Below are 18,902 nucleotides of genomic sequence, written 5' to 3'. Positions count from 1 at the left end.
TTCATACGATGATGTCCTCTTCTTGTTTTTCGGGCAGAGCAAAGTAATGCAGTGCGCAGGCGCCTGGCCTCTCTGACCTTTCACGACGCCTGCGCACTGCAGTACTTTGCTCTGCCCTCCACAGGGCAGACAAAGTACGACTGCGGCGGAGAAATAGCTTGATGTGGAGACCGCATTTGTATTTAGCAAGGCTGCTGATGTTTCCCAGAATTTCCTGAGGAGGCCCTCCATCTTGCACTCTAGAGTATCTTTTAACTGAGAGGAATCCTCAAATGGCAAGGAAGTTTTCTTGGCTACCCGGGCAACCTGAACGTCTACCTTGGGCACCTCGGACCAGCATTCTGCAGTCTTGTCATCCACTAGGAATCTATTCTTTAATTCTGAGGGAGTGTTCAGTCTCTTCTCTGGAGTTTCCCACTCTTCCAGCACCAGCTCCCGGATATTCTTGTGTATTGGGAAAAACAGCTTCTTTTTTCATTGTAAGCCTCGGAACATTTCCTCTTGTACTGTACATGCTGGTCTTTCGTCTTCTACTTCCATGGTTCTTCTCACTGCCGTGAGGAGTTCCTCCATGTTCACTACGGAAAAGTAGTACCTCTTCTCCTCAATCTCTTGGTCGGAACTCTGCTCGCTTTCTTTCTGAAATTCCTCCGGCATGGACTCCTAGGAGTCCGAACCCTCTTCCTGCTGAATCTTCCTCTTTTTTGCTGCTAGAGGAGCTCTAGTGCAACACCCGCTAGGGCCGTAGGGTACTTGGAACCAGGTTGGACGGCTCTTAAAAGGGTGGTCACGGCAGCAGTGACCCGGTCCGGGGTCCTGGGCACGCAATAAAAGGGATGAGGGAAATGTTTGTAGGGGATTATTCGTAACTCCACCTGTGATGTTCAGCTAGAGATGGCCAACGATACTTAAGGGGACTGCTGGTGTTGCAGCTGAGATGGTTTGACTCCCCACAGGTTGAGAGGGGCCCCAGGGCTACCAGAACAGTCTATGAGGGGTTGTGGACGTTGGGGTGCAAGAATAATTGGAGGACACAGGGATTGTAGTTTCTTTACCTTTTAATTGTAGGTGCAGTCTGGAGCACAGGTATCAAGTGGTATTAGAGATCCGGGCAGCCTGGAAGCGGTTCAGAATTCCCGTAGCCAGGTGGTGTTGGAAACCTCCCCTACTACGCTGCTCTCTGGATTCCAGATGCTTTTAGTTCTTCGCAAGTCTCTGTCTGTCCACTTAAACACTACCCACATGGCAGGCAGCTTGAGCCTTTTCCAGGTGTCACTCCCTCGTGGTGACTCCAGGCTCTGATATGCGGCTGTGCCTTCGGGTGTCAGTTGTGGCCAGGAGACCTGCAATCTCATGTCCTCTGGATTTGGCTGCGGGCATGTAGTTCCCACACAACCACGGACTCTGGTGTCCACTCTGTTGTGCTCAATCCTGGGGTGAGCTCAGTCACAACTCCACTCCCAGGCCCTCCTCACATGCTTCCTCTCCCTTCACTGTCTCACACTGAACTCACTAACCCCTCCTCCAGGCCAGAACTTATAGCAAGCTACTCTGAAACCGAGTTTAGAGCTGCCCACACTGGTCTGGAGTGAGGAATGGTGTTGTATACCAGCGTAACTGCGAAGGGAATGCCTTCTTGCCACCAGGCATGGCATCACCCGGTGAGGGAGGCAATGCCACTGTGGCAACCGGGCTCCTGGGGTGCCACATTAGGGCCTGGTATTAGCTGGGAGGATGCCAGGGAAGCTTGTATCTCCGGACGTACTATCCCTTTAATGTCTTCTTTTAAGGAGGGGTGTTCCTCCTTCAGAACTTTCTCAATACACTCCTGACATAAGGGTTTCCTATGTGAGGAGACTCTTTTAGCACATAACGCACATTTGCAGCTAGTGGCTTTGGATTTACTCCTTGGTGCAGGATCCTTGTCCCTCTGAAAGAGAGAAGGTAGAAAGGATTTCAGTAACTCTACCTGCACCATGGAGGGGACCCAATGTCTGTATACTTACAGGGATTGGAGCAGCGCCTGGCTCCACAGACGCAGAGAGGGAAGGATCAGACTCCATGCTACCCCCAGTTTGTCCTACCTTACCTGAACTTCTGCCCGGGGCTACTTAAGTAGGGCGACTGGACCAGCACCTCCCTCCAATCAGAGGGGTTCCTCCCTCGCCTTCCCCAGTTGGTGTAATCTTCCGGTAGAATCCATCTAGGTCCTACGTTTGAAGTTCCCGCTGCATTCCACCCTGGAACACCAGACCAGAAGTGACGATCTCAGCATGCCGCTGGCATCTGATGTCACTTCCGGCCGCCGGGACAGCATCAGATTACACCAAGGAAAGCCGGAAGCACATCTCCCTCACAGTGTAGGCCAGCAGGAGCAGGGGGAGATGGGACCCGGAGAGCTCAGAGAGGCCTCCCGTCCGAGAATCCCCCAGAGTTTACCCGGAGGCGCAGACTGAGTGAAATACCAAGTCCTGAGGAGCCAGGAACAGCATCATGGAGAGGGAGGGTAAGACCGACCGATCTCCTGCTGCCTGGCTATTTTAGATGTCTGGTGTCTGCCGCCAGCATAGAGCACCGGGGATGATCTCTTCAATGGAGGTGGGGGGCTATTTGACATTTTTCGTGTTTCCTGTCCCTATGAGGATGGGATGACATCCTCCTCTGTGCTCTCATGGGGGGTTATTAGAGAAATCAAACATACACATATTTGGATTAACCTGATCACTAAACACCAGAATTACTTTTTTTGGTAGCCGCGGCATTGCACTAAAATGCAATGATGGGCGATTAAAAGATCATATCTGCACCACAATGGTATCATTAAAAATGTCAGCTCGGAGCACAAAAATTAAGCCCTCACCCAACCCAATATCACGAAAAATGGAGCCGCTACAGGTATCAGAAAATGTCACAATTTTTTGTTTGTTTTTTTTAACAAAGTTTAGAATTTTTTTCACCACTTAGATAAAAAAAAGAACCTAGACATGTTTGGTGTCTATGAACTCATAATAACCTGGAGAATCATAAAAGCAGGTCAGTTTTAGCACTTAGTGAACATAGTAAAAAAGCAAAAAAAAAAATTGGGATTGCACATTGTTTTTGCAATTTCACTGCACTTGGATTTTGTTTTCCGTTTTCTAGTATACAACATGGTAAAAACAATGGTGCCGTTCAAAAGTAGAACTCGTCCCGCTAAAAACAAGCTCTCACATGGCCACTTATAAAATAAAAAAAAGTTATGGTTCTGGAAAGAAGGGGAGCAAAAAAACGAAAAAAAGTTCCGGGGGTTAATATCACCATAACTTAACACAAAGCACGTAAAAGTGTTTGAATTTGTCATTCAATCAAGAAAAAATTCTGAATGCTTATTTGGAGTGTTATATGCCACTGGAATGCACCACAAAGCACGTAATACACTATGAATAACACTATAGTCTGTTATTTCACCCAAAAAAAATTTAACAATGGACTGCAAAGCACTAAGCCCTGCCTAGAGACTGTATTTAGCCACTCCACTTGCTCATGCAACTGTCCCTCGCTAGGTTAAATACAGAATGTATCTGAAACAAGCAGCAAAGCACAAGATTAACCCTTACAAGGACTGTTAGGCTATGTGCACACGTGGATTGGGGTGCAGAATTTTCCACACAAAATCCGCATTTCCTGGCAGAAAACGCAGGTGCGGATTTTGTGCGTTTTTTACCTTTTCAGATTTCTTTTATGGAAGGGGTCAGAAACGCTGCAGTTCCACACAAAAGTTGCATGCTACTTCTTTTGTTCCGCAGAGGTTTTCATGTGGATTTTTCCGCAGCATTAGCACAGCATTTTTTTTTCTATTGATTTACATTCTACTGTAAATTACTGTGCGGAACTGCAGCGTTTCTGCAAGGAAAAATCCGCTGCGGATCCGCAGTAATTCCGCATCGTGTGCATACAGTTTTCATATGGTGGATCAGCTTCAGCACCAGTATCAACACCAAAGGACTCCGATTCGTTATACTGTGCACACACAAGAACTGTCTCTGAGCTGTGCAATGGCGTCAGTGTGCCGAGCATGGCTGTGCCTGTTCTTTTATAACCCCCGATTATATAATACAGCCAGCCAATAACAGTAATGCCACTACCAAAATGACTACGGCATTACAGTGACTGGCAAGCAACCCCGGCATGTTTATTGGCTGTGTAGCAGACACCAAACATGCCGAGTGGGGATTCAAATTTCAGATCCAAGCAACAGCTAATGCTCACCGAGAATTTCCAAGCACCCAGATACTCAAGTGATATCCGAGTATCACCGAGCACGTTTGCTCATCCCTAGTAATTACACGACTATCTGTTACTAACAAATTGTACAAAAACATATGTAGTGTCTCCCAGTCTGAGTTATTTTTTATGATCAACAAAATAAGATTTTCCAGTAATTTATTTTCACACTCTAGGTATGATAATGGTTTCTCTCAGTGTGGGATTTCTGATGTTTAAAGTGGATGTCCACTTCTTGGACAAACCCTTCTAACTGGAAAGGAAAAAAATTATCCAGCTTCTACTCCATAATTTCAAGACATGTTTAAAATGATGAATTCTTTATTTTTTTGAAAATTTAAATTTAGTCATATACAAAAGTATTTTTTCCTTCTTGGTTGAAACATGTAGGAAAAATGTATTTAGACTAATAGAATACCAAACGTGTTTCGAAAGCAAATGCCTTCTTAAATTTGGTTCACTGTCTCCACTTTTGGACATATCAAACAATAAGAGTAAGGCTACTTTCACACATCAGGAATAATCCGTGATTTTTTCCAAAAACGGATCCGTTGTTTTCTCAGACAGTTGTATTAGCGCCGGATTGCACCTGATGGCCTAATGTTTTATCCTTTTTTTGCCAGATCCGTCCAAAATTAATTTTCCGGCGGCCAGAGAAAACATCCAGTGGAATGTTTTTTCTGTCCGGCAGAAAACCGCACAGCGAGTGATCCGGCAAAAAACGTATGAAACGTGAGGCGAAATGAACAAATCCTGCGACCGTATCCTGTTTTTTTTTTTTACACAAATCATGCATTTTCCATTTCATGGAATTAGTCTCGGAAAAGGAAATCCAAACCCTATCCCTGGTTCAAATAAATACGTCTTTGTGTGGGACCCTGGATCTGAGCTGTCCCGAACTTAGCAGGGAACACCTCCAGCTCGGGGTTCAATGGGGTCCCCACTACCTCTACTGCCACAACCTCTAGGGGGAGCCTATTGGGGTTACAATCTATCCCTAAATTGGCGACCCCTGTGGCAGACATCTTAGCATCTTTGGGTTTTGCACCGGGCACATTTTCCGTGAGAGGGTTGACCATGGTCTCCCACAGGGACAAGTCTCTTCCCAACACAGTCCCATATGGAAGGGTCTTCTGCCCTCCCACCAACTGTTTAAAGTCCCCACATGATGTGGAAAATTTAACCTCCACAGTTGGATATTTATGGGCTTTCCCATCACCTTCACCTTCCGTCCTTTGGGGTTGTCACCGGTAAGAAGTGACCTATGGACCAAAGTCACAATACTCTCTATGACCAGAGTCTCTGTTTTGGTACCTGTTCGGGAGTACCTGGCACAATCGTGGTTTGTTGCCAACAGTGCCCATAGTGATGGTACATACTGGCTGGGCACACATAGACTCATGGTGAGTGTTCCCGCAGTCCATGGGCTCAGATGTCGAACAGTTACCAGCCCCATGCCTGGGCTCTGATACAATGTTCTGAGAGAGTTTATACTGCTCAATCAACTATCAGCAGTTCCAGGGTGCCTAGGTCCCTTAGCCTGACCCAATGCTGCATGGCGGCTAGCAGAGCCCTCACCATACGGTCAACCATGATTTTCCCCATCATTTCCTATAGGGAGAAAAACTCAGGCTGGAGCTATTCCTCCACCAACTGCATTAAAGGGAATCAGTCACCTCAAAAATCGTATATGAGATAAGGCCACCAGCATCAGGGGCTTATCTACAGCATTCTATAATGCTGTAGATAAGCCCCTGATGTAACCTGAAAGAAAAAAAAAAGGTTATATTATACTCACCCAGGGGCGGCCCCGCTCCGATGGGCGTTGCGGTCCGAGTCCGGCGCCTCCTATCTTCATACGATGACGTCCTCTTCTTGTTTTCCTGCCGCGGCCCCGGCACAGGCGTACTTTGTCTGCCCCGTTGAGGGCAGAGCAAAGTACTGCAGTGCGCCTGCGCTGGGCCTCTGACCTTTCCCGACGCCTGCGCACTGCAGTACTTTGCTCTGCCCTCCACAGGGCAAAGTACGCCTACAGCGGAGAAATAGCTTCCTGACCCGGCCACCTTTGGGGTAGCTCCATCTTCCTGTCTTCTCTTTACTTCCATACTGAGGAGACTGCTCCTGAGGGGGCTGAAAGGACTTCTTTTTGGCACTCTTTGGCTCTGGCAGCAACTTTTTCTTCTCCGAAACCTCCAATAAATCATCCAATGCAGGTCCGAACATATATTTCCCCTTAAAGGGAATGGAACATAGCTTGATCTTCGGTGCTACACCCCCAACTCCATGAGCTCAGCCGCAGGGCTCATCTCACCGAATTGGATAGGGCTGCTGATCTAGCCGCCACTCTGAGGGACTCTGCCGAAGCGTATGCCAGGAAGGCTGTAGCATTTTGGTGAAGAGGGAGTAAGGCGAGGATGTCTTTTCTGGGGGTCCCTGCTGCCAGGTGTTCTTCCAGCTGCCCCAACCAGCGAGACATTGATCTGGCTACTGATGTAGAGACCGCATTTGTATTTAGCAAGGCTGCTGATGTTTCCCAGGATTTCCTGAGGAGGCCCTCCATCTTGCACTCTAGAGTATCTTTTAACTGAGAGGAATCCTCAAATGGCAAGGAAGTTTTCTTGGCTACCCGGGCAACCTGAACGTCTACCTTGGGCACCTCGGACCAGCATTCTGCAGTCTTGTCATCCACTAGGAATCTATTCTTTAATTCTGAGGGAGTGTTCAGTCTCTTCTCTGGAGTTTCCCACTCTTCCAGCACCAGCTCCCGGATATTCTTGTGTATTTTGAAAAACAGCTTCTTTTTTCATTGTAAGCCTCAGAACATTCCCTCTTGTACTGTACATGCTGGTCTTTTGTCTTCTACTTCCATGGTTCTTCTCACTGCCGTGAGGAGTTCCTCCATGTTCACTATGGAAAAGTAGTACCTCTTCTCCTCAATCTCTTGGTCGGAACTCTGCTCGCTTTCTTTCTGAAATTCCTCTGGCATGGACTCCTAGGAGTCCGAACCCTCTTCCTGCTGAATCTTCCTCTTTTTTGCTGCTAGAGGAGCACTAGTGCAACACCCGCTAGGGCCGTAGGGTACTTGGAACCGGGTTGGACGGCTCTTAAAAGGGTGGTCACGGCAGCAGTGACCCGGTCCGGGGTCCTGGGCACGCAATAAAAGGGATGAGGGAAATGTTTGTAGGGGATTATTCGTGACTCCACCTGTGATGTTCAGCTAGAGATGGCCAACGCTGCTTAAGGGGACTGCTGGTGTTGCAGCCGAAATGGTTTGACTCCCCACAGGTGGAGAGGGGCCCCAGGGCTACCAGAACAGTCTATGAGGGGTTGTGGACGTTGAGGTGCAAGAATAATTGGAGGACACAGGGATTGTAGTTTCTTTACCTTTAATTGTAGGTGCAGTCTGGAGCACAGGTAACAAGTGGTATTAGAGATCCGGGCAGCCTGGATGTAGTTCAGAATTCCCGTAGCCAGGTGGTGTTGGAAACCTCCCTACTGCGCTGCTCTCTGGATTCCAGATGCTTTTAGTTCTCCTCAAGCCCCTCTCTGTCCACTTAGTGTAACACTACCCACATGGCAGGCAGCTTGAGCCTTTTCCAGGTGTCACTCCCTCGTGGTGACTCCAGGCTCTGATATGCGGCTGTGCCTTCGGGTGTCAGTTGTGGCCAGGAGACCTGCAATCTCCTGTCCTCTGGATTTGGCTGCGGGGCATGTAGTTCCCACACAACCACGGACTCTGGTGTCCGCTCTGTTGCGCTAAATCCTGGGGGGAGCTCAGTCACAGCTCCACTCCCAGGCTCTCCTCACATGCTTCCTCTCCCTTCCCTGTCTCACACTGAACTCACTAACCCCACCTCCAGGCCAGAACTTATAGCAAAGCTACTCTGAAACCGGGTTTAGAGCTGCTCATTCTGGCCTGGAGTCAGGAAAGGTGTTGTATACCAGCGTAACTGCGAAGGGAATGCCTTCTTGCCACCAGGCATGGCATCACCCCGTAAGGGAGGCAATGCCACTGTGGCAACCGGGCTCCTAGGGTGCCACATTAGGGCCTGGTATTAGCTGGGAGGATGACAGGGAAGCTTGTATCTCCTGACGTACTATCCCTTTAATGTCTTCTTTTAAGGAGGGGTGTTCCTACTTCAGAACTTTCTCAATACACTCCTGACATAAGGGTTTCCTATGGGAGGAGAGTCTTTTAGCACATAATGCACATTTGTAGCTAGTGGCTTTGGATTTACTCCTTGGTGCAGGATCCTTGTTCCTCTGAAAGAGAGAAGGTAGAAAGGATTTCAGTAACTCTACCTGCACCATGGAAGGGACCCAATGTCTGTATACTTACAGGGATCGGAACAGCGCCTGGCTCCACAGACGCAGAGAGGGAAGGATCAGACTCCATGCTACCCACAGTTTGTCCTACCTTACCTGAACTTCTGCCCGGGGCTAGTTAAGTAGGGCGACTTGACCAGCGCCTCACTCCAATCAGAGGGGTTCCTTCCTTCGCCTTCCCAAGTTGGTGGAATCCTCCGGTAGGTCCTACGTTTGAAGTTCCCGCTGCGTTCCACCCTGGAACACCAGTCCAGAAGTGACGATCTCAGCATGCCGCTGGCGTCTGATGTCACTAACGGCCGCCTGGACAGCATCATATTACACCAAGGAAAGCCGGAAGCACGTCTCCCTCACAGTACAGGCCAGCAGGAGCAGGGGGGAGATGGGACCGGAGAGCTCAGAGAGGCCCCCCGCCCGAGAATCCCCCAGACTTTACCCAGAGTGGCAGACTGAGTGAAAGACCACGTCCTGAGGAGCCAGGAACAGCATCATGGAGAGGGAGGATAAGACCGACCGATATCTTGCTGCCTGGCTATTTTAGATGTCTGGTGTCTGCCGCTGGCATAGAGCACCGGGGATGACCTCTTCATCCCTATAGGGTACAGGAACACCACTGAGGAATGGAGGTGGGGGGCTATTTGACATTTTTTGTGTTTCCTGTCCCTATGAGGATTGGATGACATCCTCCTGTGTGCTCTCATGGGGGGTTATTAGAGAAATCAAACATACACATATTTGGATTAACCTGATCACTAAACACCAGAATTACTTTTTTTGGTAGCCGCGGCATTGCATTAAAATGCAATGATGGGCGATTAAAAGATCGTATCTGCACAACAATGATATCCTTAAAAATGTCAGCTCGGAGAACAAAAAATAAGCCCTCACCCAACCCAATATCATGAAAAATGGAGCCGCTACAGGTATCAGAAAATGGCGCAATTTTGTTTGTTTTTAACAAAGTTTGGATTTTTTTTTTCACCACTTAGATAAAAAAAGAACCATGGCCAATACATGTTTGGTGTCTATGAACTCATAATAACCTGGATAATCATAAAGGCATGTCAGTTTTAGCACTTAGTGAACCTAGTAAAAAAGCAAAACAAAAAATAAGTGTGGGATTGCACATTTTTTTTGCAATTTCACCGCACTTGGAATTTTTTTTTCCGTTTTCTAGTATACATGGTAAAACCAATGGTGCCGTTCAAAAGCACAACTCGTCCCGCAAAAAACAAACTGTCACATGGCCACTTATAAAATAAAAAAAGTTATGGTTCTGGAAAGAAGGGGAGCAAAAAACGAAAAACGCTCCATTGGTTAATATCATCATAACTTAACACAAAGCACGTAAAAGTGTTTGAATGAAAAATTCAATCCAGAATAAATTCTGAATGCTTATTTGGAGTGTTATATACCACCGGAATGCACCACAAAGCACGTAATACACTATGGATAACACTATAGTCTATTTTTTCACCCCCCAAATATTTAATAATGGACTGCAAAGCACTAAGCCCTGCCTAGAGACTGTATTTAGCCACTCCCCCTACTCATGCAACTGTCCCTTGCTAGGCTAAATACAGAATGTATCTGAAACAAGCAACAAAGCACAAGATTAACCCTTACAAGGGCTATGTGCACACGTTGCGGATTGGGGTGCAGAATTTTCAGAACAAAATCCGCATCTCTTGGCAGAAAACGCAGGTGCGGATTTTGATTTTCTGAGTTTTTTACGCCTGTGGATTTCTATTATGGAAGGGGTTAGAAACGCTGCCGTTCCACACAAAAGAAGTAGCATGCTACTTCTTTTGTTCCGCAGCGGTTTTCATACAGATTTTTCTGGACCATTAACACAGCTTTTTTTTCTATTGATTTACATTGTACTGTAAATCATTGTGCGGAACTGCAGCGTTTCTGCGCGGAAAAATCCGTTGCGGATCCGCAGTAATTCCACATCGTGTGCACACAGCCTTAATATGGTGGTTCAGCTTCAGCACCAGTATCAACACTAAAGGACTCCGATTTGTTAAACTGTGCACACACTGGCCTGTACAACATAGTAACATAGTAAGGCCGAAAAAAGACATTTGTCCATCCAGTTCAGCCTATATTCCATCATAATAAATCCCCTGATCTACGTCCTTCTACAGAACCTAATAATTCTTGGTGGTGTGTGAGCATGTTCCTACAGACTTGTTCACTGTGCGAGTAGCCCATGTGTTCCTGTTTCCATAATTGTTCTCTTGTGTCTACAAGACTGGGGAGTTACCCACCACTCCTCTTGGGCTATCTGCACAAAAGCTGTTCCACTCAGCATGTCCACATGGACTTTTCCTCTCTGAACCCTGTTCACACAGGTAATATTATACAGATGATCAGGTTTTCAAATACATCAGATAGGGATTGCATACATCAGTTAGGACTGCTCTGATATGGGTATACCTTGACGTTTGGTGGAGCAGCTTAGTATACATTTTTTGCAAAAAACGTATCAACCAAATACCCTGTTTTTTACATCTTTTTACTAGCACTTGCGGATTACTGTGATTTTTTGAAACTGAGTGTTTTTGGTTCTACCATGCTCTTTTGTGTCTTCAAGAACCTAATAATTGTATGATACAATATTGTTCTGCTCCAGGAAGACATCCAGGCCTCTCTTGAACCCCTCGACTGAGTTCGCCATCACCACCTCCTCAGGCAAGCAATTCCAGATTCTCACCGCCTTAACAGTAAAGAATCCTCTTCTATGTTGGTGGAAAAACCTTCTCTCCTCCAGACGCAAAGAATGCCCCCTTGTGCCCGTCACCTTCCTTGGTATAAACAAATCCTCAGCGAGATATTTGTATTGTCCCCTTATATACTTATACATGGTTATTAGATCACCCCTCAGTCGTCTTTTTTCTAGACTAAATAATCCTAATTTCGCTAATCTATCTGGGTATTGTAGTTCTCCCATCCCCTTTATTAATTTTGTTGCCCTCCTTTGTACTCTCTCTAGTCCCATTATATCCTTCCTGAGCACCAGTGCCCAAAACTGGACACAGTACTCCATGTGCGGTCTAACTAGGGATTTGTACAGAGGCAGTATAATGCTCTCATCATGTGTATCCAGACCTCTTTTTATGCACCCCATGATCCTGTTTGCCTTGGCAGCTGCTGCCTGGCACTGGCTGCTCCAGGTAAGTTTATCATTAACTAGGATCCCCAAGTCCTTCTCCCTGTCAGATTTACCCAGTGGTTTCCCGTTCAGTGTGTAATGGTGATATTGATTCCTTCTTCCCATGTGTATAACCTTACATTTATCATTGTTAAACCTCATCTGCCACCTTTCAGCCCAAGTTTCCAACTTATCCAGATCCATCTGTAGCAGAATACTATCTTCTCTTGTATTAACTGCTTTACATAGTTTTGTATCATCTGCAAATATCGATATTTTACTGTGTAAACCTTCTACCAGATTATTAATGAATATGTTGAAGAGAACAGGTCCCAATACCGACCCCTGCGGTACACCACTGGTCACAGCGACCCAGTTAGAGACTATACCATTTATAACCACCCTCTGCTTTCTATCACTAAGCCAGTTACTAACCCATTTACACACATTTTCCCCCAGACCAAGCATTCTCATTTTGTGTACCAACCTCTGGTGCGGCACGGTATCAAACGCTTTGGAAAAATCGAGATATACCACGTCCAATGACTCACCGTGGTCCAGCCTATAGCTTACCTCTTCATAAAAACTGATTAGATTGGTTTGACAGGAGCGATTTCTCATAAACCCATGCTGATATGGAGTTAAACAGTTATTCTCATTGAGATAATCCAGAATAACATCCTTCAGAAACCCTTCAAATATTTTACCAACAATAGAGGTTAGACTTACTGGCCTATAATTTCCAGGTTCACTTTTAGAGCCCTTTTTGAATATTGGCACCATATTTGCTATGCGCCAGTCCTGCGGAACAAACCCCGTCGCTATAAAGTCCCTAAAAATAAGAAATAATGATTTATCTATTACATTACTTAGTTCTCTTAGTACTCGTGGGTGTATGCCATCCGGACCCGGAGATTTATCTATTTTAATCTTATTTAGCCGGTTTCGCACCTCTTCTTGGGTTAGATTGGTGACCCTTAATATAGGGTTTTCATTGTTTCTTGGAATTTCACCTAGCATTTCATTTTCCACCGTGAATACCGTGGAGAAGAAGGTGTTTAATATGTTAGCTTTTTCCTCGTCATCTACAACCATTCTTTCCTCACTATTTTTTAAGGGGCCTACATTTTCAGTTTTTATTCTTTTACTATTGATATAGTTGAAGAACAATTTGGGATTAGTTTTACTCTCCTTAGCAATGTGCTTCTCTGTTTCCTTTTCGGCAGCTTTAATTAGTTTTTTAGATAAAGTATTTTTCTCCATATAGTTTTTTAGAGCTTCAATGGTGCCATCCTGCTTTAGTAGTGCAAATGCTTTCTTTTTACTGTTAATTGCCTGTCTTACTTCTTTGTTTAGCCACATTGGGTTTTTCCTATTTCTAGTCCTTTTATCCCCACAAGGTATAAATCGCTTACAGTGCCTGTTTAGGATGTTCTTAAACATTTTCCATTTATTATCTGTATTCTTATTTCTGAGAATATTGTCCCAGTCCACCAGATTAAGGGCATCTCTAAGCTGGTCAAACTTTGCCTTCCTAAAGTAGAGTGTTTTTGTGACTCTCTGACAAGTCCCCCTAGTGAAAGACAGGTGAAACTGTACAATATTGTGGTCGCTATTTCCTAGATGCCCGACCACCTGCAGATTTGTTATTCTGTCAGGTCTATTAGATAGTATTAGGTCTAAAAGTGCTGCTCCTCTGGTTGGATTCTGCACCAATTGTGAAATCCAACCACTCTCTTCCTCCAATAAGAACTGTCGCTGAGCTGTGCAATGGCGTCAGTGTGCTGAGCGTGGCCGTGCCTGTTCTTTTATAACCCCTGATTATATAATACGGCCAGCCAATAACAGTAATGCCACTACCAAAATGGCTACGGCATTACAGTGACTGGCAAGCAACCCCGGCATGTTTATTGGCTGTGTAGCAGACACCAAACATGCCGAGTGGGGATTCAAATTTTAGAACCGAGCAACAGCTAATGCTCACCGAGTATTTCCAAGCACCCAGATACTCAAGTGATATCCGAGTATCACCGAGCACATTCGCTCATCCCTAGTAATTACACGACTATCTTATGTTATTGATAAATTGTACAAAAACATATGTAGTGTCTCCCAGTCTGAGTTACTTTTGATGATCAACAAAATAAGATTTTCCAGTTATTTTTCACACTGTAGGTATGATAATGGTTTCTCTATGTGTAGGATTTTTGATGTTTAAAGGGGATGTCCACTTCTTGGACAAACCCTTCTCACTGGAAAGGAAAAGATTTATCCAGCTTCTACTCCATAATTTCAAGACATGTTTAAAATGATGAATTCTTTTATTTTTTCAAAATTAAAATTTAGTCATATCCAAAAGTATTTTTTCCTTCTTGGTTGAAACATGTAGGAAAAATGTATTTAGACTAATAGAATACCAAACGCGTTTCGAAAGCAAATGCCTTCTTAAATTTGGTTCACTGTCTCCACTATTGGACATCTCAAACAATAAAAGTAAGGCTACTTTCACACATCAGGCATAATCCGGCGAATTTTTCAAAAAAACGGATCCGTTTTCTCAGACAGTTGTATTAGCGCCGGATTGCACCTGATGGCCTAATGTTTTATCCTTTTTTTTGCCAGATCCGTCCAAAATTAGTTTTCCGGCGGCCAGAGAAAACATCCAGTGGAATGTTTTTTCTGTCCGGCGAAAAACGTATGAAACGTGAGGCGAAATGAACGAATCCTGCGACCGTATCCTGTTTTTTTTACGCAAATCATGCATTTTCCATTTCCATTCCATGGAATCACTCTCTCTCTCGGAAAAGGAAATCCAAACCCTATCCCTGGTTCAAATAAATAAAAAAAAAAAACTAAATCGGATCCAGCAAAAAAACGGATCCGTCGCATCAATTTTTCACATTTTGCGGTAGATCCGTTTTTGTTATTTTTTAATTCAACGGATCCTGCCTCATGGCAAAAAGCTCATATGTGAAAGTAGCCCAATTCAGAGAGCAGCCACAGCCTTGGCTTCCTGTTGATGTTCAATACATCCGAAGATAGGAACAAAGAAGCCAGCGCTGATTGGGTGCAGTGCTTGTGTTATGCAACAGCCTCACATGAGCCCCGGCAACATAAGTGCCAAGACCACTGGAACAGCGCTGGCACAGAAAGTGAGTAGGAGTATTTTTTTATATGAAATAGGCCAAACATGAGGAATGACAAGAGGTTGTCCTAGTAATGGACATCCCCTTTAAGAAATACATTATGAAGACGAAAAAGGCTTCTTCCCTATGTGACTTCTTTGGTGTATAACAACATTGAATTTCTTGTTAAAACATTTCCCACATTCTGGACAGGAAAAAGGCTTCTCCCCTGTGTGGGTTCTCTGGTGGTTAACCAAAGCTGACTTCTGATTAAAACATTTCCCACATTCTGAACAGGAAAAAGGTCTCTCCCCTGAGTGGGTTCTCTGGTGCCTAACTAAATCTGATTTCTGATTAAAACATTTCCCACATTCTGAACAGGAAAAAGGCTTCTCCCCTGTGTGTGTTCTCAGGTGGCTATCAAGATGTGCTTTCCGGTTAAAACATTTCCTACATTCTGAACATGAAAACGGCTTCTTCCCTGTGTGGGTCCTTTGGTGATTAACAAGATGGCATTTCTGGTTAAAACATTTCCCACATTCTGGACAGAAAAAAGGCTTTTCCCCTGTGTGGGTTCTCTGGTGCTTAACTAAGTCTGATTTCTGCGTAAAACATTTCCCACATTCTGAACATGAAAATAGCTTCTTCCCCACGTGAGTTCTCAAATGGCTAACCAAATCTGATTGCTCTGCAAAACATTTTCCACATTCTGAACAAGAAAAAGGCTTCTCCTCTGTGTGGGTTCTTTGGTGTCTTACAAGACGTGACTTGAGCTTAAAACATTTCACACACTTGGAACAAGAAAATCTTTTCTCTGCTGAGTGAATTTTTGGATGTTTAAGAAAAGACTTGTCAATGGGAAACTGGTTTCTATATTCTGAATATGAACATGGCTTCTTTGATTTAGGAGTATTTACATTTTTAATGATTATTTTGTGACTTTGATTTTCCTTAGTAGTCGGTAGTGAATCAGGAGATAGGACCTGTTTCAAAGGATCAGATAACAGATCTTTGCTGTGAAGGGATGATGCTATATCTGGAGTAATGGTATTCACATCAATTGCATCCTGTGGGATATCAAGATTATCTGATTTAAAAATTGAAGATATAAGTTGTCCCTCTGATCTCCTGGTATAGTCATCTGCCAAGATATAAAACAATTATTATTTTTGAATAAAATATCTTTGAATTTCATTTAACATCTACTGAACCAGTAGAGCGTGGTGTTAAATTGTTTGTTCATTCTGCCTCTCAAATATGGAATAAAAAGCCACAAAGAAATATTTGTAGACAAACATAATACCAATAAAAACTTCTATTCATTTCACAAAAAAACAAGTCCCCAGTCATCCCCAGTCAGTGGAAAACAGAGGTTTCCACATTATTAGTGGCTCAAAAGCTCTTGAAAAGCAACATGCCTTCCATAAACCAGTCCACCAACAAAGTGAAATTTCCACCTTGCTTCTGAGCTTTGCTGTGTGCCCAAACCACTGAGAGGGGATGACACACTCAGCTGCTTCCCAAGGTAGACACAGGAACGTTTCTTGTAGTAGATCACCTGTTGGTTTGGTCTGGACAGCATAGACCATAACAGGGTTTAGCAAAATAAACAGAGCCTTCTAGCATAACAGTGAACAAAAAAAAGATAACATAAGACAAAGTCCACTTGTCTGAGGTATGTGCCTGCTCAGACCACCAGGTGTATGCAGCTCCACCTGGAGCTGCCATTTGGAGACTCGATCTCTCCAAAAACCACAACCCACACTGACACTCAAGTCAAGCTATTTAAGCCAGAGCATGTGATGATCACCTGACTGTGACATCATCCCAGTTCCTCTCAGTACATATGCCGGTGACAGCTCTGCAGGTAGAGATATGGTGGGCACCCTCCCACCCACACTATGGGTGCCCACATCTGTAACTTTAATTAAGCCCTCCCAACACATAGTATGCTGGAGGAAAATATCTGTTGTTATTGTACAGAATTCACACTTGGCCCTCACTGCACATTTAATGTTGTTGATCATGAAAGCAAAGTTGACCAGAAAGACTGAACTTCAACTTGTAGGGACAATATGAGCACATTCAGCAGCACAGAAGGGAGAGAAGGGAGATTCATCCAACAAGATATTAGAGTTCAAGGAAGCCAACAGCATCATTGCCCTCCACTTTCTCTTACAGGCCCATTATAATATTTTCCTTCAAGTGATTATCTAACTTGTCAGCGCATTCTACGTACAGCGTCATTTGCATTTGTAGTTTACAGATCTGGGCAGGTAAGAGTCAGCATCTTCTAATTCAAGGGGGTAGGTGAATCCTTCAGGTTGTAAGTTCTATTGAAAAGGATTTCACAATTTCACAAAGTAATTTTAACATATCCAAATGGAGGAGAATGTTGTGGTCTAGAGGCAAAATGGTGATCACACGATTGTAATACAGCCGGACTACACCATCGATAATGCAGCCACAGCCGGTGAGTGAGAAGAATCTGTGATTTCTCTGCATTTAGTGGTTACTACTCACCTGGGTAGTCATATGTAGGAATCTCCTCTTTACACCGCTCATCACCTCTCACATATGTTGCTGTAGTATTAACATGGGTCAGATCTTCCCCCTGAAACAAATATTGTAACAGTCACAGACAGATGGAGAAGTCACATCTATGATCAGATCTAATCCTGCCATCTCCACCTTTCTCATTACACAAGTATAAAACATGGAATACTTGTAGATAAAACAAGACTGAGCACAAGACCTTCACATCCGTCTACACATCATGGGGAGATCTCATGACACCTTCTCTCCATCTACCTGATGATCCTGAGGAACATTGGGATCTTCTTGTTTACAGTCCTGTGAAAGAAGAAGAGGACGGGGACATCTCTCTGGTGTTGTCCTATTACTGGATAGATCTGGAGGATACACATACAGGGACTGAAATCAGTCATAACATACATAATTATAGTCCGTATGTATTTAGTCCTGTCTATTACCTAGAGATGCGAGTGTCTGGGGAACCTCCATCATGACGTCCTTGTACAGATCTTTGTGTCCTTCTAAATACTCACACTCCTTCATGGAGAAATAGACAGCGACATCCTGACACCTTATAGGAACCTGACACACACAATGATACCGTCATCCCCCTGATCCCTTCATAGCATTACTGTTTAATGTCCCAGGATTTCCAGCATTGTCACCTCTCCAGTCAGCAGCTCAATCATCTTGTAGATGAGTTCTAGGATCTTCTGGTCATTGATGTCTTCATGTATCAGGGGGTGAGGTGGAGGTCCCGTGATTGGGCTCAGGGGTCTTCCCCATTCCTCAGACACAGGGTCGTGACAGCGCTCACTAGAGGTCTTCTTCACTACTGTGTAATCCTGGTAACGGAGAGACATTAATAAATCTCACTACAGACATTTCCAGAGTTCTCACCTCTCCAGTTCTGTCCATCTGTTTTTCCCATAGACAATAATGATGTAATGTGACGTCATCTGAATCTCTCACCTCTCCAGTAAGCCGGAAGAGGATCTCTAGGGTGAGGTGTAATATCCTCTCCGCCATCTTGTCTCTGTCGATATCCATTCTTGATGGGCAAATCAAAAAGATTCTCTTATATAGATCTTCACTGAGAGGATCCAATATTGTAGAGCCCTGAATGAGAAGATGAGCCGATGTAACATCTTAAAAATCCTGTAATAATACAATTACTGGAGATAGTAAGAGAAACATATGAAGAGATAGAACGTGTAGATGTTGTATTCTCTAGCCTTGTATGGGACTAGAACACATGTTGAGTTGCTGACCAAGGGCTCATACTCACCTGCGAGAAACTCGGATTAGTCTCGCATGTCAATACCCGGAGCAGCTGCTGGCACTCAGGAGCGGAGCGTGAGGATGCATGTATTCCTATGCGGCCGCACGCTGCGATCTGAGTGCCGGCAGTAGCGCCGGGTATTAATATGCGAGACTCATCTAAGTTTCTCGCAGGTGAGCATGAGCCCTTAGACATCTCCATGCTCCTAATCACT

The 18,902-nt window shown here is 44.6% G+C and overlaps 1 protein-coding gene across 1 annotated transcript; it reads right to left on the bottom strand.

The window, feature by feature from the left end:
- Positions 1-14,050: 14,050 nt before the first annotated feature.
- Positions 14,051-18,591, bottom strand: LOC138663687 (oocyte zinc finger protein XlCOF22-like). Its single transcript, XM_069749982.1, has 6 exons — positions 18,379-18,591; positions 18,072-18,251; positions 17,865-17,988; positions 17,683-17,783; positions 17,395-17,485; positions 14,051-16,012 (listed from the first exon to the last, which is right to left on the bottom strand). The coding sequence occupies exons 1-6, from the start codon at positions 18,454-18,456 to the stop codon at positions 14,991-14,993; spliced, it is 1,596 nt and encodes a 531-aa protein (XP_069606083.1). The 5' UTR covers positions 18,457-18,591; the 3' UTR covers positions 14,051-14,990.
- Between the last annotated feature and the right edge of the window lie 311 nt (positions 18,592-18,902).

The sequence above is a fragment of the Ranitomeya imitator genome, chromosome 2 (genome assembly GCF_032444005.1).
Source record: "Ranitomeya imitator isolate aRanImi1 chromosome 2, aRanImi1.pri, whole genome shotgun sequence".
Lineage (NCBI taxonomy): Eukaryota > Metazoa > Chordata > Amphibia > Anura > Dendrobatidae > Ranitomeya > Ranitomeya imitator.
This window is presented reverse-complemented; position numbering and strand designations above follow the sequence as displayed.

Excerpts from the sequence above, each read along its gene's own strand:
- LOC138663687 (XM_069749982.1), bottom strand. The coding sequence starts at position 18,456 with ATGGATATCGACAGAGACAAGATGGCGGAGAGGATATTACACCTCACC. Across the intron at positions 17,989-18,071 it reads TTGAGCTGCTGACTGGAGAG|GTTCCTATAAGGTGTCAGGA; the intron begins GTGACAATGCTG and ends TGTGTGTGTCAG. Across the intron at positions 17,784-17,864 it reads CCAGACACTCGCATCTCTAG|ATCTATCCAGTAATAGGACA; the intron begins GTAATAGACAGG and ends TGTATCCTCCAG.